Raw genomic sequence first — 25,106 nt, 5'->3', positions numbered from 1 at the left:
CTTGCATTGTTCAAATATTAGAGACTGCTGAGAAACAGGTCTTCCCAAGAACATATTTGGCCTACAGAAGCAGATTCTATGCATCTTATGGCATTGGCTATCTTTAGGTAAAATTGAACTGCCCAAAAAACCAAAGACTTATTTATTATCCTCAAATACCCAGTGAAAAGTGCAGGAACTTCTTGGCCTGGAATTAAATCATTTAACCAAATCAGTATCTTCATATTTCCTGAAGATATTCTCTGTTACTTTATCACTAAGATAATGGTAAGTTATCTGCAGGCAATATGCAGTAGTAATTTCTTTCCTTCGTCACAGAGTAACTAAAATATGTAGTATTAAGGCATTACCATATCAAATAAAGGACCAGTGTTCCGGAACATTTTATTCATCTAAATTAATGTATTGCATTAATGTCATGCAATGCTGTGAAGAGTGTTTCCTTCCCAGATATATATTTATCCAATAAATGAGACCTTCTTGAAGTAATCAATTCTGCACTTTCTGAACAAAACTACTTATTTAATTTCTTTTAGAGAGGATGTTTCTTGGCTTCTGTGTTGAAGAAGCCAAGAAAGTTATTTGTGTTCAACTTCTGTGTTGAAGAAGCCAAGAAAATTATTTTGCAGAAAATAATGTTATGTTTTCTCTGGCAAAACAAATTTGTTAGATGAAATTACTGTGGGCATTCAGTGAGACTTTTTATAGTGTTCATTTTTTTTAACTGTTCCCATTAAACTTAATGGTAGATTTACCAATGATTTCAATAAAAAGCTTAATTAGGCCAATACTGACTGTTTTGAAACCCATTTGGTAGTTGTGTATTGACATTGTGTAAACCAAGACACTATATTGCAAATAATGCTACAATGGTTTGTTTGCAGGCTGTTTCTGTAAACAGCAATTATACCCAATCACAAGCAATACTCTCGGTGTCTGTACACTACTAACCTTTTAAATAAAATTACATATTGTATGCTGTTCTCTGGCTTGCTTTTGTAGTGCTACCTGATCTGCACAAGTGAAACCAAGCAGCACCTCTCTGTACCCCTTTAACCATGGGCACACTGCGCAGGTCTGGGGATGCAATTCTGTCAGCAAGGCTGCCCAGACAGATCTGACATACACCTCAAAGAGATGCAGATACAGAAACAGACACAGATCCATCAAATTAACAAGGCCTATGCATGTTTAGAGTGGCCATAACCAGCTTCAAAAGCATGAACTTATCAAAGTCTTTTTATATGACAAATTTATACAAAGAACATAAATATGTATAAAAACACACCTTTCTGTGGTCAAACGGATCCTTTCACTGCCACTGGAACTCAGGTTTTCATTCTTTTCAAGAAAATATTCTTCTACACACTGTTCCTCAAAGTCATGGAGTTTCTTTAACTCCTCATCACTGAGGTAGAGCTCTGAATAAAGGAGGTAGGAATCAGTATGAAGCATGTTAATAATTGCAATCACTTATAAGTATGCATGAGGAAAAAAAAATTTAAAAATCCCATCGAAAAACTTGGTTACACTCCCTCCTTTGACAAGAATGAATCAGGACTAAGTGCATGAATTTGGGCTTCGGTATAAAGACTCAAATACATGAAAATGTGTGATTTTGTCTTTCCTTACATAGGGAACAAAACCACACAGACAAAAATTCCAGTACACTCCTCTTTAAAGCTTCAAAAATACATATCTGAATGGCTGCTCACAAAGATTAATTTTCTCACAAATTTTTTCCTGTACTTTGTTATACATGTGTCATTCACAAGACTTAGATATGAACATGCAAACCTTACAAAACTTTCACTCCATTTTGGCCCAGGCATTCATTTAGTGCTAGTCACCTACAACAATTACAGTCCATTCAGGTGCTCAAAGCTGCAAAGCTTTTTTTTTTTTCACGCGATTAGTTAATACGCTCATATCTATAAAACATTCAGATATCCTTGATAAAAGTTCATATGTACAAAACATTAAGACCTTCCACCCCAAGATTATTGGGGGGAAAAAAGCATTCAGAAGTTTAAAAATCCATAACTTGGGCTGCTCACGGTGCTATTCTTCTAGCACACCAAGACTTCTGAGAGAGCAACTCCATTACAAGGCAGTACAAAGAAATGCATATGGTGGAAAGCTGCTTCTCTGGCTCAAACTCCACATTTTCCGAGCTCCTCTTTTCTGTCCTTTTTTATGTACCAAAGTCCTCACTGTACTTGCTAGAGAGGTGCCTGTTACAAGCAACAAGGCAGAGTTTGCTACAAGGATGTAGTACTCAGCTGCAACACACAGCTCAGCAGTGAAGACCCCCCTCACTCCAAATGAGACTTCATCACCTTCCAGACACTTTTTTCCCCTATTTGACCCGTGTTTTTTCCTCCAAAATCTTACTCTGTGTCTTGGTATTGATTTTCCACCGGGTGGCCCTGGGTACTCATTGTGAAAACCAGTTAATTATAACAACACCAAAACTAAAGTAAGAGAAAGCTATCAAGCAAAAGTGTATAGAAAAAGGTGCCCAGAGGTGGCTAAACAGAAAAAAAATTCTCCTTCTGAGGGAAAGGTAAAGAAAGTATGAGCTCTCTTCTGTGCAAGGATTTTCAGATGTGCTAAGCAGTTTTCCTTCAGCTCCTTACAGGACACCCTCTATGCTATGCCACTGACTTATGCTGTGCTTGCACATAAAACAAGCAATGGCACTTCCAAGCCAGGCTAGTGTATACCATCATGATGGGGGAGCTGAACCAGGAAGCAGCAGTACAGTAGTTCAGCAGTGCCATGGTTTGACGCTGGCGCAATGCCAGTGCCCCCATGAAAATACATGCTCCCTGGTGTCTGCTGTGAGATGTGACTAGGAATAGAGCAATGCAGGCTCTAACTTAGGAATAAAGAAGAAAAAGCTTTATTAACTTACAACTATATATAAAGAGAAACCCACACAGAACTTGGAATGAAAACCTTCTAAAAAACATTCCTCTTCCCCCCACTAAATTTCCAACACATCCACCTTTCAGATCACCAACTCTCAGTCTATCACTACTCTTTACATAATCAATTCTCAGTTTATCAAGGAGAGAGGAGTCTTTCTTGTACTATAGGCTTCCCCTGGAAATACAGTTGAGACCTCTTATGTTTCCGTGTCACTCCTGGCCACTGCCCAGAGAACATTTGCCATCGTGACCTCTTCCTTCCATGCCCAGTGCTCTCACCACTGCACATGGACCAGAGCTGCTTCTAGGGTTCTCTTTTTAAGGATGCTTTGCCCAGTTCCAAAAAAAAGCACAGTCTCTCATTTTCGGGACACCTGTCCCCCCCAAATTTCACCCCCTGGGGTTGAGGGGCCTCTAGAACAGAGATCTTCTTCTTCCCTGAAGACGGAGGGCACCACCACCACCTCCTCACCCATCATCTCTGTTCACACAGTCCTTCACACAACATCACTGCAGTCTCTTGGCTCTGAGCCATTGCCTCCCCCTGGATGCAGTCTCTGTGTCACAGGAAAAATGGTTCTGTCCATGGCTAGACAAGAAAAGTCCAGGCAAAGGCCACTCCATCACCTCCTCCCACCCAAGATTCTTCTCCACTTCTCTCGTGGCCCATTTCCTCTTATCTCATCTCTATCTCTCTTCTCATTCAACTCCAGGAGGATTAGCATTTGTAAGGTTTCTATCATCCAAGAAAAGAGTTAAAGTCTCAGGCTCTGCCTGTCCAGAACTCCCACACTGCCCTGCCGGGCACCTCCTCGCTGCACCCCCCCTTCTCCCTCTCAGTGCTCCTTCACCCTTCCATCCTGCAGGGGCCTTTACCGCCCCTCTCTGTCCAAGGCCAGGCCTATCTCACCTGGCCACATGGCTTCCCCTGCCCCACCCAGCCCACAGCCGGGCAGGGGAGCTCTGAACCCTTCACTGTCTGGAGCCAAGAGAGCTTCCCCCTAGTCAGAGGTGTACCCATGTCCTCAGTGGCCACACCAGGTGCCAATATTCAAATCTGAGCACCTATTGGGTTGAACACAGCATCTCAAAAAACTCACTTCCTTTTCAAACCAGGACAAGCATTGATTAGGTAAGCCTATTTTGAGCTCTATAACCACCTGTGAGCATGCCAGGTATCTTCAGGGATTCATGTTCAGAAGAGAAAATTCTAAGTGAGGCATAGCCCACACAGGATCTGCCTACCTCTATTATAAGGCATCCAGGGTTTACAATACATCAAAAAGGATGAGACTGTACAATACTAGATACCAATGCTTCCCAATTTTTTTTAGATGTAGTTACAGTCACCTTTTCCCCTGCCTCACACCCACCACCAATCCCCACTACTTTCCATCCCATTATCTTGAGGTCCTTTTCCCACAATAGCCCAGGCTACTCCTGGCAGAGCTGATGAAAGTGGGACAGGGAACTGGACTAAGGAGGCATTAGGAAAGATCTGGCATGAAGAAAAGTGGCTTTACCACCCTTCTCTGGGTGATAAAAGTGAAGGCTGGGAAAAGTGAAGAAGGTAAGGTGCAGTCATAATCCAGTGCACAAAGGGACAAAAGCAGCAAGGAGGTAGGAAGCCTCTCTGCATCTGAAATCACTGGATCTCCTCTACCCTTGGGCTCTGCCGCTACTTTCCCCAGGTAGTGATAAAGGAATTATTTGTCTTCTCATGACAAACATAGAATTTATACCTTTGGCACTGCTTAATTTCTTTGAAAATAAGATATTATTTAGTTCCTACACAGTAAGTTGTTGTCCCTTTATTTCACCTCAGAGTTGTGAGGTATCTTGACTGATGCACAGTATGCAGCACAGCAACAGCCAAAAGCAAAGCATTACCCCCTTTCTTTTTTTTTTTTGGAGCTCAACTCCACAGTGATGGGACTGATGATGAACTATTTTTGGTTCCCAGCTTACTTAGTCCAACATCTCCTTCCTCTTGGTCTGACTCATTTGGGGGCTGGTGGTGGAAGATGCACTTTACCAGAAGCCCAATGTGACTGAGGAGGATGAAGGGTGGAGGCAGCCACGGCTTCTCACGGTAGGTCATGATGTAGCGGTAACGGTTGTATTTCCAGAGCTTGTTCGAGATGGATTTCAAGTCAAAATAAACATTACTGAGGAGAGAGCCACAGAGGAGAGGAGAAGGAGGGTAAATATTCCCAATATAGCACAAGACACTTGTCTACAGAGCTAATCTAACACTGGTCTCATTCCTTCAGAGGTAAATCAGCTTAGCAAGTCATGTGCCTGCAGCTAGTGCACTTAGAATGAGATCTTCAAAGCTGCCCAACAGATTTGGAGATCCAACTCCCATTCACATTAATGGGAGCTGGGCAAAAGATGCTACTGACATGGCTTTGAAATCCCAGTCATACTATTTAAATTTTAATATATACCCTAACTACAGAATTCAACATTGTTTGCCTCTTTGGACTGGATTAAAAGTAGGTGTCAGGCTAATGGAAGACTGTGACAAAATAGTTTGCAGCTACATGAGCCATTCTTCTGCAGAATACTCATTGGAGCTGCAGAAGTAATAAACGTGACTGCACTGAATAATTTTCTGTATCTACTATGATAGACTCAAGCACAGGAAAGAATTGTTGTGGTTTCTAGCATTCCATTTCTAGTAATTTCAGATTCACTGTCATTCTACACAGCCAGCATATAATCACAAAAACATCAACTTTCCTTCTGAGAGCATAATTAAATGTGTTTCTCATACCCACCCATTTCTGGTCCCACTTCTGGAACAATCAAATCACGACACAGAAGATTTACAATATCATCATTACTAAAGGTTCAGTTCCAGAAATAATTCAGATAACAATTTCACACATGTAAAATAATACATAATGTGTAAGATAATAGCTTGATTCCTTGACACAATTTCAGGAAAGGGATTTCTTATTGGAAATGGAAATTGAATGAGTTTTGATAGTCCAGGGGTTTTTGCATGTGAATGAGTTCTTTTATTAATTTGAATTTTTTTAAACTGCAGCTGACTTTTTCTTCCCCAGAATTGCTAGAGCTATAAGAAAAAATAAAAAACTCCTTGGGTTAGGCTGCTCTTTACTAATATTTTACAGAACGTACTCCACTTCAAGGGGCTCCTGTTAAAACATAAAGGGTTTAGAATTACTATAAAGACACTGGTAAAGTACTATGAATTTCTATAGAATTACTATAAAACCCCTTTGTACTGTGGCAGCACACATTAAAAGGCAAATTGCTGGAAACACTACTGTTAGATTTCAGTCTAGAATATATGGGATTGCTTAAAGTAAGTAAGAATTTTCAAATTATTTCCTAAAGGAAAAGCATACTCCTCCTTTATCCTCTTCACTTGAACACCTTCCACTTATCTGCCAGTTTGGCCTGCCCTGTGATGAATGTTATATAGGCTTTTAGCACAACAAACACAACTTTTAGGAAGGGAAAACTACTTAAGAGATGAATTAATGCTGTTTTTTTTGCCAACTGCAATTGTCCACTCTCACAGAGTCACATTCTTTTTAAGTGGCAAAAGAGTTTAGCTGTCTTCTCACTATACCTTTCCTTGCACCATCTGGCTACCACCATTCTTTCCTTCATTTGACTTACCCCCATGGCTGATGGGGTACAACACCACCATCAACGTGCCCTTGCTGAGGCATTTTTGGTGAAAACCTTTCCACAAGTGCAGGCACAACACACCTTAGTTGCTTTTGCAGCAATATACCAAGGTACCTACTTAAAGAATGCAATGAGCAAGTTGACCATGATGATGTACTGCACAAAGAGGTAGACAGCTTGCAGAAAGGGTGTGAGAAAGGAGCCAGGAGGACAGTCTTCGTTGGCTTCACAAACTGGAAATGAAAGACATACAGAATGGGTAGCACAGGAACCACAGCAGAGCACAGCAATGGCCTGTGCTTCTCATTTGTCTCAGCAAGAAACAGAATAGTCCTCACTAATTTCACAAAGATTTCACATCACTAAATTTCCAACTTAAAGATCAACATCTACTGAAAGGAGAACTGAGACCCCTTTGTGCTACTACCACCTTAGTTACCACTGTTCAGAAGGTGCAGGCACCACTTCATACAAATCAGTTATTATTCCAGTCATTCCACTTTTTGTTAAGGGGGAATACGCAGCTGAAATGTATTTGGGGGATGGCTTTTACCCAAGTAAGCTGAAATCCAAATCTTTGATCCTTAAGACAGGAGCGCCTCAGACGTAAAGCAACAAATAGTGAAAATTAGGGGATCCTTCCTGATGTTTTTAAATCGTAAAAATAAATACTTCCCAACCTTTTTAATTTCTAATCAAATTTAACTCTTTGAAACATACTTATAAAGAAGCAGCCCGAAATTCGGGATATATTCTGCAGGATAAAGAGTCACTAGAGAAATCATAGCTTTATTTGGGAAGTGTCAAATTTCTAAAGGTTTAGAATTATTAAGTGATTAATGGATTAAACTGGGAACTTAACAATGTGCTTTCATTAAAAGAATTTTGATTTATATAACCAAAATACATGTGATAGTTTCAGCAGTAATAATGGAGGCAACATGGTCGATTATTTTAATGAATTGGGTCTATGCTGAACTATGTACCTTAAATATATATTTCTCTTTGGATTACTTCTTTTCTATTTTAGGGACTGTTTTACTTATACCTTCAGTCAGTAGCATGAGAGTGCCTTACATCAGTAATGCTTAAATATCTCTGGGGTGCCTGATTCCTCTGTCTTACTGAAACAAGGCAAAAGCCATAATCAAGGTACACAATTTTTCCTATTTACATTGATCGGTTCTAGTTCTCCTATGTGCACATGGTTTATCTGTTTAAGAATAGTGCCAGGCAGCTTATTTCTCCCTTTCTTTTCCTCCTTTATTCTTTCTTCCTTAAAGGCAGCTTTTCTCTTTTCTCCAAGAGATCAGCAGCTTTGGATTCACTTAACTAGAAATTTATTTCACTGGCAGATCCCCTGACCAGGAAGTATCTTAGTATTAGTTCCCATGTACTATGCCCTGATATTTGCAGTATATTTAATTTGAAGCACTAAATTTGAAGGTTTTAAAGTTTAATCCTCTTTATTTTTCACAAAGAAGCTCGTATTTTCAACTTCATTCATGCAGTATTACCCATTATGTACATACATATATTGAAATCAGAACTGTTTAAGGAAGAACAGACTCAGTAGGTAGTCAAAACTCAGAAGACCACAGAAGACATGCTTCTCCACATACTAAATTTAAGCTGTGAGCTATAGTATCAAAATTACTTACCATCTATTTCTCCAGCATAGACCTCACCAAACATCATCCAGTAGGGCTGAAATACAATATCGCGTGCCAGTGTCCAAGAAGGAGGCTCCTCTGGTGAAAGAATTGCCTTTCGTGATACCCCAAAACTCAGCAGGACTATGGCCATCATGATCACAATATAGAACATGTTTCCTGTCTGGAAGACATGTTTGTGTAAAAGAATTAGTTGTGTTAATTATATATAAAGAAGACATTCATTTTAGGGAAGAGTATCAATCCCTGTTTTTTCAAATCAGAATATAAAACCACGGGTAATAATCTAATATGCTGGAGGAAATAAAAATATTTTGTTTCTATGACCTAGACTACATGAGCATTTTATAGATGTTAAAATCATCTTAGACCAAAAAAGCCCTACTTGCCTCAGTTGTCCCTCTTATATCTTAAGCAAGATCTAAAAAATGCAGAGATCTTACAATGGTGATTTTGCTCAGTGGTGCTTCTTTCAAACTGAGAGGAAGGAACAGCAGTGAAAATTATTTTGCCTCCTAAACAATCACCATGAAAGACAAAATATAAAAGTATTAAGAAGAGAGGTCTCAGTAAAGGAGGCAAATTACAGTAGGAATCTTCACATGTCCCCCAGGACTAGACAGTTGTTCAACAACAGTTCTTACAGCAAAAGAGAAACAAGATTAACTTGGATTTCACAGAAACTGTGACAAGGATAAACAAGGATGCAGTTATTTGAATCAACAAGTAAAACAATAATGATACTGTTTCCAAGAGCTGGGGGAATAACCTGTCACAGTGAGCTCATATCCAAGAAGCAGTGACTTTTCTTTCTCCTGTTACCAAGCTAGATTGGCAAACTAACTCAAACACAACCCTTCTCTAAGGAATTAAGTAAAAATGGCTTTTGTGAATAAATCCATATAATTAATAAATTAAAGAAAAGTGCAATCTGATTTTGGTCAACCCACAAACAAAAAAATCATGGTATTTTCAAGTAAAACATTCACTGTGAGCCTTTAGACCACTTCTTTTCTGTTACTTCTGAGCTTTACATATTCCTGAAGGTAGATGCCTTAGCTACAGAAATACTGATCCAAAGCACAGTACTTACCATTTTCCCAATCATTGTCAGGTATGGGCCAGCATGCTGATTCACAGCAAAAAGATCAAGGAGCCGAGTGTACCAAAATATGATATCCAAGCAGTAAAGCAGCCTCCCTGCAGTTTGAACAGGGGGGTTGGACCACCGCAAACCAAAACCAATCATAAACAGGATGATAGCTACAGAATCAGTAAAATTCCAATATTCATAAATCCACACCTTCACCTTTTGACAGAATTTTCCAGGTTCTGAGATAAATACCTAGGTAGAATTGGGAGAAAAAAGCCATTAAAATCACATATACATTATTTAACCTTTTCTGCATTATTCTGCATTATTTCTGCATTAGTCTGCATTATTTCATGATATTTGAGAATGTATCATTTCCCCTCCCCTTTTTTTTTTTTTGTTTTGGACCCATTTACTGCATATTGCCATTCATCATCAATTGAGGTTTTTGCTTAATCTACCATGTCATGTTGCTCAAGTGTGCCACATCAAATGGGATAGCTCTTCCTGAAAAAGAAATGGATCCTGAACCTGAATCTATTCACTAAAGGGCACATAGCTCAGCAGAAAAGAGCAGCCAGTAAAGAATTGTTATGCACACATATTATTAGAAATTAACAAGCATTTTCTAGAGGGATGGTCACGACCTGCAATGGCCTTTTCATTAACCCCTAAGTCATGGAAAGTGCTGGCCTAACCTTGCCACTGGGAAAATAACTAATGTCCTTTATTTCAGACCAAAAATATAATGAAAGATCCTTGTATTCTGCCAAGGACAGGTTAAAAAAAGAAGTGCTGGCAACAAGCAAGGTAAAGAATGAAATGTTCACTCCTTGAACTGTAAGGTGCCCCAAAGGGATTTTAAGCTTCACTGAGCAAGCATGTGAAGTGGAATCCTAGGGAGGAGGCAAATAAAATGTTTGCACATTGCCACAAGTGAGGCCAATTATGCAGTGCTATGTGAGATTACACTGATAAGTACCAAGCAAAGGAGAGATTTTGAAACATTATGCCCTGATCCTGCAAGAATTTATGCAGATGACCACATAAATGTAGACAAGTGATCTAGACTAAATCACATGAGTAACTAGTTGCAGGGCCTAAGGCTTCAGCAATTATTTGATACAATCTAGAGCAACAGAGGTTTGCAGCTATATATAACAAGGCCCTCAGCAGCTAAGCAGCTGCCCAACTAAAACAGTGTCCTACAGACAGTGTCCCTTTTCCAACAGACCAGAACTAGAACATGGATAAAGAAAATCAAGTAAAGACATCAATTTCAAAGTGTCCAACCAATGATACCAGAAAGAAGAGCTGTTCTTTCTGCTGTCCCAGCATCAAGATGGTGCAAGAGCACAACAGTGATTTTAAAAGTATTTTTACTGTCCCTTGGAATCCTTCACCTCTCTCATACTGATTTCACAGCCTTCTGAGTGATCTCTATTTGCAGTGTCCTTTGCTCAGAACTGTGGTTGGCTTTTTGTGGCTAGCTTTATTCCTCTGAAAGCACAGCATTTCAAAAGTCATACAAAAGACTATTCACATTACTGTTTGCTGATTTGTTATGTGCTGATTCTGCAGTGAAAGCATGTCAGAGCAGATCCAATAATTGAGGAAATACATTGCTGCATTTGTCCCTAGACTCAGGTTTGGAGCTCAGGTTGCATTCAGAAGCTTGGGTCTAATCAACTGCAAATAATTGCAATAATTTTGATTGGAGTATCTTTTTTTTGTGTGTGTGTGTTCAATAAATCCAGCATTAAAAGTTGATTGTAGTTTTTTCCAAGTGCATTTGTGGAAGGCTGACTAGACTTGAGGAAGAACCATAGATTATTCTATGTAAAACATCTATTAATTCATAACAAGTTCTCACTCAGATTAAATATCTAAAGACAAATTTTATTACTAGAAGTCTAGTAATAAAAGAAGTCTAGTAATTTTTACGAGAAGTCTAGTAATAAAAGAAGTCTACTAGGTCAGCTCAAGAAAATTAAGGACCAGGTGCCTACATCAAGGTTCTAAATCTCAATTCAGCAGTCACCTACACATTACCAACCAGCTCTACACAGAAAGGTAGAGAATCAAGGCCAAAATTTGAGATGCATTTTGACAGCCTAAGAACTGGTCTTCAAATAAAAGAATTCCAATAAATGAATTCTCTGTATAATTCTCCATAAAACAAAGCAGGATTTAGCATTCTTCAAAGAGGTCTTCCTTGGTTATAAGAAAAATGAGAATGCAAATGGAAAAACTTACCTCCCTGATTTTTTCAATAGCAGTAGTGAAAATATAAATGATAACAAGCCACTCTTGCACACTTGGTCTTGGTTCCATCTTCACCAATACAGTGTAAGTAAAGAGCATGAGGAATGCCAAGTACGACATCTGCAAAACACATGGTGTATAATCCATACACACAAAAACCTCAAGCAAATTTCTGCAAATAAAACAGCTGGTTGGCTTCACTATAGGTACTCAAACTACTGGGACACTGCCACACATTTTTGAGCCCAGAATCTTTATTCCAGTTCTTAAAAATTTTGTTTTGTTTTGCTTTGCTTTGTTTTATGGGAATGTCCCTAAACATCATTAGAAATTGGTACTTTAATGCTGAAAAAACAGGTAGGAGCAGAAGGTAAACAACTGCAGCATATGCTCATCCCCATAAAAGAGACAGATTTTTTTATCTTGGATGTTGGACTAGATGGTCTCCAGAGGTCCCTTCCAACAATAACTATTCTGTGATTTTATTCTGTGATCTGCACACCATTCTTTGAATGCAAGGGCAGTCTTATGCCTTTATCCTAGCCTTCCCTAGGGATGAGCAACAATTCTCAAAGTTAAATAGGTTACTGCTGGTTAATCTGTACCTTCCAAAACACAGGAACGATATTAGGTGGAAAATACATGATCACAGCCTGATCTTAAACATCTTGAGCTCTACTGACACAGGGTTACTAAAACTGATTTAATAAATTTACATTTCCTATAGCAAATGATCCCCTATAGATAAATATTTGCTTTTCCAGAGACAATTCTTAAAGAAAGGAACATGAATATCAGTGAAGTATTGAAGGTACAGAAGGTCACCTTCAAATCTATGTCAGCCTTTGCAACTGACCACTGTAAAAGGCTGTGCTTGAGTTTTTCTTTAGTTCCTTATGATTGTTTTCCTGGGTTTTTGGGTTTGGTTTGTTTTGGTTTTTTTTAGTTCAGTTGCATGATTTTAGCAGACAATCTTTACACTTAACTGTCAGAGAAACATTCAAATGGCTTCCCATTTACACCCACCACTAAGTGACTGCAAATCCATGCTAGAAAATGTAAAAGCAGGATTAAGTGGCATTTGAAGGACCAAAGGAGGGGTTTATCACTCCAAGTTCTAGAATGATGACTAACCGTGTGAAACCAGAACTTGACAATTGGTGCATTGTAGAACTCATAGATTTTTCTAGTTCCAGTCAGGTTTCCTTGTCCACCATCTCCTTGGCTTTCATCAGACTTCTGAACAGCCTTTTCTACATCATAACCCCTCTTCAAAAGAAAACAGCATTTTTTAAGTAAAAAACAATGGTCTATAATTGCAAAGGTAGTGTTGGTTCAGAGGGAAGACAGACACAAATGTCTAAACTTAGTTCTGAATACACCAACCATTACTGTAGCTTGGTTTTTTCTGGTTACAAATATCTCATTTGCAATAATCAACATGCACTCTGTGAAAGATGCCATATATGGCACAGCTACACTGTCTGTATATTTTGTATAGTATTTTGTGTAAGAGTATTTAAGTAAAATCCGTAGCCTGATCAGTATTTTGTATAAGAGTATTTAAGGAAAATCAGTAGCCTGATCAGTATTTTGTATAAGAGTATTTAAGGAAAATCAGTAGCAGTCTCTTCTGCTAGAGACTGATAGATAATTAAGCAGAATGTGTGTGAGCACTTTTCCTAGCTGCCTCAGGTAGGACTGCTCCCTTCCTGCACTAGCAATACATGTGAGGTTGGAAAGGACTTTCTCATTATGGCCAGCACAGAAGTGACATCCAGGACAGATGAAGTAACTTGTACCGCATTCACTTAAGTCCATATCCAAACTAGGGACCTCATCCATACTTCTGGAGAGAACTGGCCTCCAGCCATTTCATTCCACCTGATGAGCATCTTCTCACTCCTGAGAACTGCACTGTGGTATACAGACAGACTCTGGCACACAAATGACTGATGCTCACAGACTAACCAAAGTATCTTTAGAGCTGACTGGGCTCTGTTCCCCGTGATACCATAACTGGTGGAAGTCTTGGGACTGAGGCACATGAGACATTTCTGCCTTGCTTTTAAACTCCAGCATCAGGATGGTGGGAGGCAGGAGAATACTCATAATGACCTAAAAGAGAGACACAAGATTAATTAAGCAGTGATAGCATAAACCTTAGGCCACAGTCAGCTATGCCTGGTGCCAGCACAAACCCATTGCAATTCCACTGGCTGCAGAAGGAGTCACTGGTGCTGGGAATCTGTATCACAGAGTCTGACAGCCTCTGAAGATTTGTGCTGCTCTTGCCTGATTTCTGGCTTTGAAGAGTGTCATTGTATCTGGGATGCTTTCAATACAGCTCCCTGTGTCTGGAAAGCATCCTTCCCACCAGCAGCTCTGCCAAGGAATAGGCAATGTGGGGAACCAAGAGCAGGTGAGAAAGGACTGAATAGTGCTCAGAGAATGGGAAAAGCAACAAAAAATCCTTCATCCTAATGTGATCCCACACATGCTTTTGCAAAGAAATAAAACAGAAGCAAGTACTGTTTTCCCTCCCTCCCTCGCTTTTTTTCCCCAGATGTTCACATTCCAACATATGCTTAAGCAGAGCTGTCTGAAACTGCATTAGCCGTGTCCATAACCAAAAAAAACCCATATATTAGGCATCTAAATAGCACCTAAATAGTCAGAAAAAAACAGAGCAATGCTACCTTAAACCAGGAGTTCTTCCGCATCTTCAGGCGTCCCATCCACATGTCGGTCAGCAGCATCTGCGTGCACGTGTGGGACACAAAAGGCCGCAGCCCCACGGACACAGCCAGCTTCAAGCACGTGGAGTTGCTCCAGTTTTTCAGTTCATAGGTCAGCAACTTCATGGCCATCTGCTCATTTTGTTTGAATGCTTTGTCCAGCACATCTAAGGCAAGCTGCCCGAATTCTCTAAAGCAGAAAGGAATTAACAGTCAATATAACAGGGTTCAGTCCAAACTCAGAATTACTGCTGAAAAGAGGTTGCTGTGAATACTCTGGTAATTCAAGTTCAGCTATCAATCTCAGTAAGCATGCCTTCTCCCATTTTTCTCATTGCTTTCTCAATATACCTAGTGAAAAACAATTCGGGATGTAAAACCTAACTGTTTAGTCCTAATCACAATGTTTAGGGCCATCCTGTTTTGTCATTTTTCATTTGCTTTGTTCTTAATCTCACTCAGTGATCAAAATGGACCCTACAAAGTTCTCTGTATTTGCTTCAACCAACAGATTCACCACCACTGTGGGCAAACATTGCAGCCAGTTGCAAAAGTCTCTTCTTTTTGGACTGACTTTAAAACACTTCTGCAGAGAAGACTCTTAATGGAAGGCTCATATCCTTCTTCAAATTAAGATTTGGAGCTGCATACAAAAGAACAAAGTATGTTTTATTGCACCTTAAGTTTTATTGAATCTTAAGCATGAAATCTACAAAGCAGAAAATACATTTCTAACCAGAAAAACTATCAGAAAACACTAAATGGAAATTACAAACTCAAAGAAAATTTTTGTTCCACTTCCCTTTTAATTCAACCAGGTATCTCACTTTCCACTTAGTCTTACACAGAGCAGGATTTAAGCACTGATTTTGGTTTGCTCATTACTACTTGCTATAAATTTGAACAGTGCAGACCTATGTGCCATATGGCTTTTTAACAAATTGAACTGGAAGAAAAGCTGCAAAGGAAATTTCAGCCTTTCACCTGACCATTTAGCAGATAATGAACTATACATTACTCACCTATATTTTCAAATATGCATTCAGGTAATATGCAAATAGTTTTCCTTTAACTCTCAACATTACACACCTGTACATAGATCCATTATATAGCATCAATAGTGAGTATCTGAAAGTATTTTTTTATATTCCATAATCCATGGCATCACTAACTTTAGTAACTCTTAGTGGATTAGGGCAGTCTCTAACAATTCTCAGCACCAGAGAACTTAAACTGAAATGAAGGGAGAACTCATACTTTGAATACTTCTTGAGTTCTTCTGAAGTGTCATCCACCATGTTGCTCTGTTTAGCTTCACGTGCCATTGCTCTGTAGAGTTTACAAGCAACAACAGCTTTGACCATGGCTTCCTCTCCATGCTGCCAGAAGAACATAGCCATCTTCTGTCTTTTCATTAATACTGCCCAAACCAGGAGATCATTATACGGGTAGATGAAGCCAGTTGACTCACAGTTCTCCGTGTAGTTTACATCCTCTTTTGATTTCTTCTTATACTTTGGGAAAGGGCTGGATCTTTCCTATAAATTTGTAAAAAAACAAAAGAAGGAAAAAAAAACACAAAGAAAATCCCAGTGAATAGTTGAGGTTCAGATTCATGAAAATAAAACTGCACGCAAATCTGAATTGCAAGTAGAAAATTATTTGATAGCTATATAAATTTAAGTCATAAACCACAGCTAGGACTATGTTCAGATTACCAATGCTAAAAAGCTGGTAATATTAATGAAGGAAAAATACACCTTGCTCTGCATCCATGCCTTTCATAACTTCCCTTTCCATAGTGTTGGGCACCCTCCAAACACCATGATTCCCCATGGAATCCCCTTTTACTCTCTTTTATATATGTGTCATGATAGAAGAAAAAGTACACAGTAGACTGAATTATACACTTTAGATCCTTAAAGATTATTTCCTCTGTCCCACTTGCTATACTTTCACATCTGGGTATTTCTCGGTGAATGGTACAGGAAAAAGAGTCTTACTGATGTAAGTGAGGAAGTCTCAGTGCTGTCATGGGTTCTTTTTGGCTCTGACTAATTCCAGCACAGCCATTTAAATCCATTTCACTTTAATGTTTTGTCAGATAGATAGATAGATAGATAGATAGACAGATAGATATTAAAGCTAATATTAAAGCAAATCTTTGCTCTTCTATCATTCTTTCTCTGAATGTTCTTCTTCTTCTTAACAGTCTTACTTAAGCACTTCAATAAGCCAATCATGAGAAAGCATTAGGAAAGTCAGAAAACTCCTATGTTTATTCCAAATTCAGAAGAGTTTTCACACATGCTTGATACTCAGATATTTGGTGATACTACACGTCAGTGAATTAAAGCCCTTAGCAACTAAAGGATGGAAGTTAAAAATTATCACAGAGTCTGAGCTTGGTTTTACCAATAAAATGGCATGATTTGTACTTTGTGAGCAGTGAGCAGTAAAGCATTGTTTCCACTGCAATTTAAGTAGAATTATAAAAACTAAGAGCCTGACCAGCATGTCTAAAATTTGTCAATAAAATTACTAACAGCCTGATATGTCCTAAGCAAAGTCTGGATAGAATAAGCAATTATATTACCTTGTATTTGTAAGGCTGTGCAGTCCTGAAGAACTGAGAATGCAAAGTACTTTCAGTGGATCCCATTCCACTATCCATCTGATTACTCTGATGAAAGGCATGAGACAGGCTTTGAGGCAAGCTGGAGACCGCTCTCTAGATCCAAAAGCAAACCATAAAACATAAGAAGAGAAATACAAATTAGAAATAAAGTCTTCTGGTATTTGCAGAAAACTACATGCACATAAAATAGTGCATGTAGAAATTGATTTTATTCAAAAACCAGTGAGTCAAAAATCACCATAACTACCACTGAAACTTATACCATCAAGGAAAAAAAATATCCTGTTTCACATCTCAGTTAACAAATAAATATTTTTCTGAGTCTCTGAATTCAAAATTGTTATTTTCCACTCATAGCATCCATGAATTGCAACAAGCAGGGTTTCAACAGATGGAATTGCCCAGTCTGGATGCTCTTCTGAGTGCCAACCTTTATAAAATGTGCCATAAGCTGTTTGAAAGACAGAACTCTCTGAACTTTTTGCTGATAATTTCCTTTGAAGGATAGCACATCCAGCATCTCTGTAAATTTTGTTCAGTGTTGACTAAGAGGGAAGGATGTTAACAGCTGAAACACTAATGCTCTTCCCAACAACTCCTAATTATATGATTATATAGTTTCACCTATCACCATTAAGGTCATATTTCATTAGGAAAGAGCAAAAAGTGTTAGAACTTCTCACATATTTTTAAAGCATTGTGCTAAAAACTAATGACACACAGAAAGCTCTGTCTCTCTGTTTCTAGTCACTCCAAGTTACAGGTTCCATTACTTTTTCTCATTTTCCCTGATAATTATGAGGCTTTTCTCTTAGTCATGGAAACATTTCATGGGGATGGGAGGGTTTTTTTTGTTTATTTTTTAACATATGGAAGTACTTAAATGTCCAGTTTTACTCCAAAAACTGCAGGTCACTTTTATGCAGTAAATCTATACCTTCTGCAATGTTGGGAATGACTTTCAACTAATTTATTGAGAAGTTTAGCTGTTTTTAACCTATTGGTTTTGGGAAATCAACTGGGAGAATGCTGGCATGCCCTAAGTCTACTTCAAGACATGTGGAATTTAGTATTTCCGTGAGGCGGTTCAAGCTGCAAGAAGCAAATATGTAACTGTTTCAAAAAAGAGAAAATGGTGGTTGGGACAGTCTTGTCATACCTTATTGATAGACAAAATACAACCCAGATACTGGACACAAAGGTAAATTTACTGAACTAATAAATAATTTAACAACCAACAATACTCTTGGGGATATCTCTCCTTTATTTGCAACCTCTCTACAGTTCTCAAACAGACAAGCATGGCACACATTTACATGATACTCCTCAGACAAACCAGGATGACAATATGAGCTATTTTCAGGTGTCACATTTTGGCTTTTCTTGGTAACCAGTGTTTTGGAAGAAGCTACCTTGTGTTTTCTGTAGAGATCATTGTAGAGAATTCGGAAATGCTTCCTTGTATAGCTGCTCTGATAAGCTTCACCAAGAAGGTATTCTATCACCAGTCCAATGTCAATCAGTGATATCTTGTAATCCAAAGAAAGGTTATTCTGAAACACCAAATATCACAAACATTTCATGATGCTGTTATATGCAACATTCAACCATGTTATAGCCCTCCTATTGTAAAATCTGGAAAAATGTGTCAAGAAAGTGTACACATTCATTACGCATATGGAACTCTTCTAGAAAAGAGGGGGAAATGTGATTCCTGCAGTTCACTGTACCCACATTGCATATTTTGCAATGTTCACAAGATCAGCTGCATCCAACAGTAAGGGTAACAGTTCTTCTGGACAAGGACCAACAGCAGAGGTACAGATAAAAACCTTCTCACAAGAGAAAATTAGCATGGTACAATCAAGCACTTTGATTAACTAAAATTGAAGAAGTAGCTGAAGCATGTATTTAAGCTGAAGCAGAGTAATAATTCCTAGAGACTGGAAATATCCTGTTGAGGCTCAAGACTGTCTTGACAGCTAGGACAACAGCAGTACATGCACTAGCTCTACCTTCTGACTATCTCACCTCTTCTGCTTAAAGCACCAGTGCCCATCTAACCTCCACTGTCTTTCAAAGACCCAAGGCTTATGACAAATTCTCTGAAGAATAAATTCTCTTCCATGCAGATTTTAAAACTTATTGGTAAAACCTCAACTGCAACTCTTTGAAGTAAGTGAAAAATGAGCCTGTATATAAATGGGATCAGAGATGTTATGTATTTCTGGCAGTGTAAGCCTTTCAGACTGTGAAAAGTCTTTTTCTTCATTGGACTGAGGGTGTTTTTTCAATATACTTCAGCAGCAAACCTCAGTACAGTCAGCTAAGACCACTCAGTCCCAGGTCACTGAGAGTTAGGCAAGTATTTTTGAATGCCTAAGCTTGTAGATACTTCTCTGTGCACTAATCCCCACTTTTTACATCATCAGAGCAGACTGCATGTATCTTCATTCAATTGCAGCAGCATCAAAGCTGTTCACAGTAACAGAAAATATTCTAAAATCCAGGGTCACATCACTCTGTTGACTGACCCAACTACCGTGTCACCAGGTTTAATCAGACTGCAACTGCACAACCCCTTCACAGAACACTTATGTGAACTTACAGAAGCTCAGGTAAATAAGGCTTTTCAGCATTTAGACCTGTTTGCAGATCCCAAACTTAGCTTACACAAAGGCAGAGAACGTATTGAAATTGTGCAGACATTAATTTTTTACATTAATTCCATTACTGTATGTCAGGTGCCAAAAGCTTCTCTTTAGATCACACACTGGGTTTTCCCAAAGTGTCCTGAGATATATAAAGACAAATATATATATATATATATATATATGTATATATATGGATTTTAGTGAAGTGATCATATCAATCACTTCAGTGAAGAAGAGAATTTTCTCAGCCTGGAGAAGCTCAATGTTTTTTTCAAGATTTAGACCTTTCAACATATAGATTCCAGATTTATAACATATAATAGATCTTGAATATGTCCATCAGTATGAAAAAACACAGAAAACAGTTTGTTTGGGAGACCAGGATACCCTACATCTATCTAAAGAATCATTAATGGGATTGACATGAAAGTCATCCACAGTAGCAAAACAATACCACAAATCCAACAGAACTCTGCAAATAGTCAGACTTGCCATTTCATTTTATCTTAGCAATCACACCCTGGAAAGAATTAGCCAATTAGTCTAGATTTGGATCTAGAAATGCCCTGTGTTGAAGTGTGCATGCATAAAGAACAGCTCATCCCTTTCTGGCTAAGCAGTGCTGTGAGGAACAGCAGATAACAGAATTGTGAAATAAGTTAATGATGTATCTAAATAACAAGGCTGCTACTAAATCATTAATGGAACCAGTGCTCCATGCAGTAGTCATCCACTCCCACCTTCTGTTCTCCTAGGCCACATACAAATATTATCTCTTGTCATAATATCCTTTCTGCTGTCTTTTCTCTTGTCACAATATCTTATCTACTGCTCTAACAAGGAAAGACCTTAACTTTGGGGAAAAAACATTAAACCTTAAAGCAAGGAGCATAACCACTGCACTAATTCACTAAGTCTTTTGTACCATCACTTCAAAATGTCAATTTAGTAATGTGAGAAAGAGAGTCTGATCTGGATGAACTACTGGGCTTTGAAATTAAGGTACAGGACCCTTGGGAGCCTCAGCAGCAGTATATTGGTTAATTGCTTAGCGGGTCAGTGGAATTAAGATGAAACCATTTAGCACTGCAGTAATGAAGCTGTCACTTCTATTACCAAAATTCCCCTGTATTATCTAATAGCAGCTTGCCAGTGGACACTGAAGTATTAATCTAGCATTTTTGTCCTCAGCTTTTCCTATGTCTATTACCTGTTTCACATCTCGAACTAGATGGTGTAAAAGCAGATTTGATGGTCCTTGTTTCTGTGGTGTGAATAGAAAAGACAGTAAACAAACACATCACTCTACACTAGAAAATCAATACATATAATATACATAAGAAATATAACATAACATAATGTAGCATAACATAACATAATTAATATAGCAGCTTAAAAAAATCTACAAAATAAACTACTGTGATTCAAACGCTCCCCACTCTACCTACAAATCTTCAAAAAAACTTCAACACTAATCAGCAACATCTCCACTATCTTAAATCTTGACTTATTCTAGAAAGAAACTGATATAGCTTTGGTCTAAACAACAAATCATTTTCAGCAAGGTGAGCATGTATTACATATCAGATTAAAATCTGAACATATTTCTTATCATCTTCCAATGACTACCCAAGCTAGTGACAGTCAAAAATAACAACCTGGTACACCATTCCCAAACCCCCACATTACAATCACAAGTAACCAAACCCATAAATTTTCCTTTTTGTTTTTTTTTCAAAAAGCCTTCATAAAAACATGGCCTAATCATCACACCCATTAAGCAAAACAGCATTGTTTCCAGGCTTTAATATCTAAAGTGGTACACTGGGATTTCAAATACTCACTGTATTGTAGAGTTCTTCCAAACGAGATATGGTAAGAAACCGGTGCATGTTCACTCCGTGTTCTATTAACAGTTTAACAAAATCTACACGATCCATGACTAAAGCATCCAGCATTGCCTGTTCCAAGGCACCAACCTCCAAATGGACAGAGTTGAAGGAAAATATCAGAAAACTACTTTTGTAAATAAATAAAACATTCCTAGAGCTAGTAATCTCTCCACCCAGTGACTTGTCTCTATGTATATTTAAAGTGCAAGTACAAAAGAAAAAAATGCTGGAGGAAACATCTGTGTAAAAAGCCAATAGAGGGGAAGGAAAACAGTTTCCATAAACCAAACATCTCTAGAGACTTCTACAAATGTAACTTCACGACTAGACTCTGATAATACATTCCCTACTCTATAATTCAGTTCAGAAGATAAAGTATGATAATGCAGGGCACGGGAGAAGCCTTTTTTTTTTTTTTTTTTTTTTGACACATGACAAAAGCTGTTTCTAAGTGCCATACAAAAGTCTCTACAGAACTGCAATTTCTTTAAAGCAATTTTTTTTTTCAAGTATGAGAGAGAATGTGTGTTAGAATAAACTCCCTCAGAGGAAACATGAAGCAGAGATCTACCTATAAGCAGTGTCCAAATGGTGGAAGTACTCTACTCATGGCATTTGAACAGAGCTCAGCAGGGCTTATACATGCAAAGTGGCAAAGGAGTTAGACATATGAGGTTCATATTAATCCACATAAAGTTTTTCTACAGAACACATATGCCCAGGAAATGCCATGGGATGAGCAGAATGAGGAGGCTGGAGCACTAACAGGGCAGGTGTTAGCACTAACTTGAAAATTGTACATTCCATGTCTATATTGAGGTTTAACAGACATAATTTTAAAAGATGATTAATAAATGTTACACAATTCTTGCACATAAAAAGACAACTTTTCCACTGATCCTGAATTATTGGGGTTTTTTCCCAGAAATATCTGAGAATGACTGGACATTCTTGCATTAAATTTCTTCTAACAGTCCTTGAGCTGGCAGTGTGTCTGAAGAGCCCCTTGAATACTATTAGAATGGTATTCTTTGGTATTTGAGGTAGAGTTGACATTTAAACAGAAACACAGCCACACCTGGTTATAACCTTTACCTTCTAAACTCCTTTCTAAAAAGAAAGGACACGTGCATAATTGTGCATGTTTCCAACACTTAAGTGAACAGAAATATTATAGGAGTCCACAGACAATCACCTAAAAACTGTCCCTAAATATGTAACTCAAAATTTGAACACACAAGTGCAATAACTCAGCAGAAACTGGAGAACCCTGACAATTGCAGGTCTAGCAGTACCTGACAGTCAGAGGGTTGCTTCACTTTAGTTAAGAAAGCAACTAAGTTAAAGGCAAGCTTTAAAGCAGTCCTTGTATGCTTTCTTTCTTTTTTTTTTTTTTCTGTTCAGTGCAGGAACACTGGGGTTTTTTCCCTGCCTAAAAAGAAAAGCATTCACGTATATATGTCATCCCAATTTTTGCCTGGAGAAGCAGTAAGAGATGTGAGGTTTGTTTATTATGAGATCTTTAAATCTTATGTGAATGGGAGAACACAATTATTATTTGACAATGGCTTTTCATTCAAAATGGTGCTGAACATTGTACTGAAATAGATATGAACAGATACATTGGCTTTTTGCAAACATATCAGAAGCAGAGGAGTGGGAGTAGGGGGACTGCCAGTGGACCTGTAAGGACAGAGGATGACCAGGTATAAAAGAAACACTTAAGGCTATTGTAGACACAGCAAACTAATTTGTTGTCCTACTGCTTACCAAACAGGCTGGGAAAGTCACCTATCAAAGTTGTTCTTTATGGCAGAAAAATCTGAGGAACTGTGTCAAACTGAAGTATCAGTAGAAAAGATTATAGAAACCATCCATGAAGTGGTAGTGGCAAAGTGTCAGGACCCTGTGGTATTCACCTAAGAGTTTCCAGAGAACTGAAGTACAGCTGAAATCAGCCCCTTTGACATCAGAAACATAGACAGTAGATATGAAATATGCAAATTGTTAAAAAACCGAGTTGTCAAAGTATGGCATATCAATAGAGTTAGGACTTTGTAAGGGCAAATATAACAGAAGTACAATAATAACAACATGAAAAAACACAGCAGAATAAGTGGAAGCAAGGTAGTTACTTTGTAGAGAGAAATCAGAATTTTGGCAGTGACAGGCAGAAGAAAGTTCTAGTGGATGTATCTTCTGCAATCATTAATATAAACCAGATATAAGTTAGAAAATTTTAAAAAGGCATACAGCCTATTAGGATTTATCCTTTAGTTAATATAGAACAATATGTAAAATAATATTTTTCCCTTAATATCTAAATGAGAGTATTGAGTGCTGATCTACCTATCCCAAAAGATGACTTTTACACCTGAATATTCAAGTACACAGAAGACCAGGAAATATTGTTAAAAATATGGAAAAACCAAACTGATATTCACCTTGGAAAAGCCAAGAGTAAAGAGGCTGAACTGCTCAATCAGTCCCTAAACCCTTCTGTGTTGAAGAGGTGGGGATCAGAAAAATTTTATTATTTCCCCCACACACAGAATCACAGATTAACTTAGTTGGGAAAAGATCTTTAGATCATCAAGTCAATCAGCAAAGCTAACACTGACAAATCCACCACTAAACCCTATCCCTAAGTGTCACATCTATGTCTTTTAGGTAGTTCGATGTTTGATTACTCAACACATCCCTGAGGAGCCTGTTCCAACAGTTGATAACACTTCTCATTAATAAATTTTTTTCCAATATCCTGTCTTTAATTCATGGATCTTCAATTGTAGACATCCCAGACATAGTCCTCCATATATTCAGCCTTATGCACCACAAAAAAATATGGTCTGGTGACCATAATCAGGTCTCTTGTTGTGGCAAACAACCAGCTATGGCCACTCAAATATATACAACTGCCCATTTTTCAAAATTTACAATTTAAAGAAGAAAACATACTGGGGACTGAAAAAAATCAACCTTGTAATTCTTGGCAGGGAATGAAAGAGTACTTCTGGGAAGTACTTCTTGGATCATTTTCTTTCTTGAGGAAAATATTAATTCATATAACAAATGGGAAAAATGTGTTGAGGCACAAAGAGTTTTATATTTGTCATCTATAAAAATCTTCTTATGTACAAAAAAAACTCATTTATGGAGGGTTATATTTAAGTACATATGAAAATTTGAAAACCATAATTTAAATTTAATTAATTAATTAATTAATTAAATTGCTATTGTATGTTCTTTCACACACATGCAAGTCTAAATCCTGGCTTGCCTTCTGCAAGGACCTAAAAATGCACTTAGTTGTGCCAAAACACTGTCCTGATAAGATAAGCCACCACAACAGAACCTGAGATAAGCATAGATGGCACAGCAGGAAAGAGTTAATTTCAGGCCTAAGGGAGGTAAAGGTTTGGTTAGCATCTGGACAAAAATTCCCACTGTGGCAAACAGCGAGAAAGGAAGCAAGTGCTTATCCACATGCCAACTCAAGTTATGGGAATGGGATTTCCCATATGGGATCAGCACATCTTGTGAGTATCTGG

At 38.1% G+C, this 25,106-nt stretch overlaps 1 protein-coding gene across 1 annotated transcript in view; it reads right to left on the bottom strand.

Moving 5' to 3' along the window:
- The window catches only part of TRPM6 (transient receptor potential cation channel subfamily M member 6), an 84,586-nt gene that overhangs the window by 33,083 nt on the left and 26,397 nt on the right, over positions 1 to 25,106 (bottom strand). Inside the window, exons 13-26 of the mRNA XM_066569794.1 lie at positions 21,508 to 21,642; positions 20,874 to 20,927; positions 18,422 to 18,562; positions 16,968 to 17,054; positions 15,629 to 15,909; positions 14,333 to 14,561; positions 13,597 to 13,751; positions 12,768 to 12,900; positions 11,625 to 11,753; positions 9,369 to 9,620; positions 8,264 to 8,438; positions 6,721 to 6,835; positions 4,902 to 5,101; positions 1,289 to 1,421 (exon numbers count right to left, since the gene is read on the bottom strand). Coding sequence (XP_066425891.1) covers positions 1,289 to 1,421; positions 4,902 to 5,101; positions 6,721 to 6,835; positions 8,264 to 8,438; positions 9,369 to 9,620; positions 11,625 to 11,753; positions 12,768 to 12,900; positions 13,597 to 13,751; positions 14,333 to 14,561; positions 15,629 to 15,909; positions 16,968 to 17,054; positions 18,422 to 18,562; positions 20,874 to 20,927; positions 21,508 to 21,642 — 2,219 coding nt within the window. The remainder of the gene's footprint in view (positions 1 to 1,288; positions 1,422 to 4,901; positions 5,102 to 6,720; positions 6,836 to 8,263; positions 8,439 to 9,368; positions 9,621 to 11,624; positions 11,754 to 12,767; positions 12,901 to 13,596; positions 13,752 to 14,332; positions 14,562 to 15,628; positions 15,910 to 16,967; positions 17,055 to 18,421; positions 18,563 to 20,873; positions 20,928 to 21,507; positions 21,643 to 25,106) is intronic.

This window comes from Molothrus aeneus, chromosome Z (genome assembly GCF_037042795.1).
Source record: "Molothrus aeneus isolate 106 chromosome Z, BPBGC_Maene_1.0, whole genome shotgun sequence".
NCBI classification, from domain to species: Eukaryota; Metazoa; Chordata; class Aves; order Passeriformes; family Icteridae; genus Molothrus; species Molothrus aeneus.
Note: the sequence above shows the minus strand (reverse complement) of the source record. Positions and strands in the feature narration are given on the sequence as shown.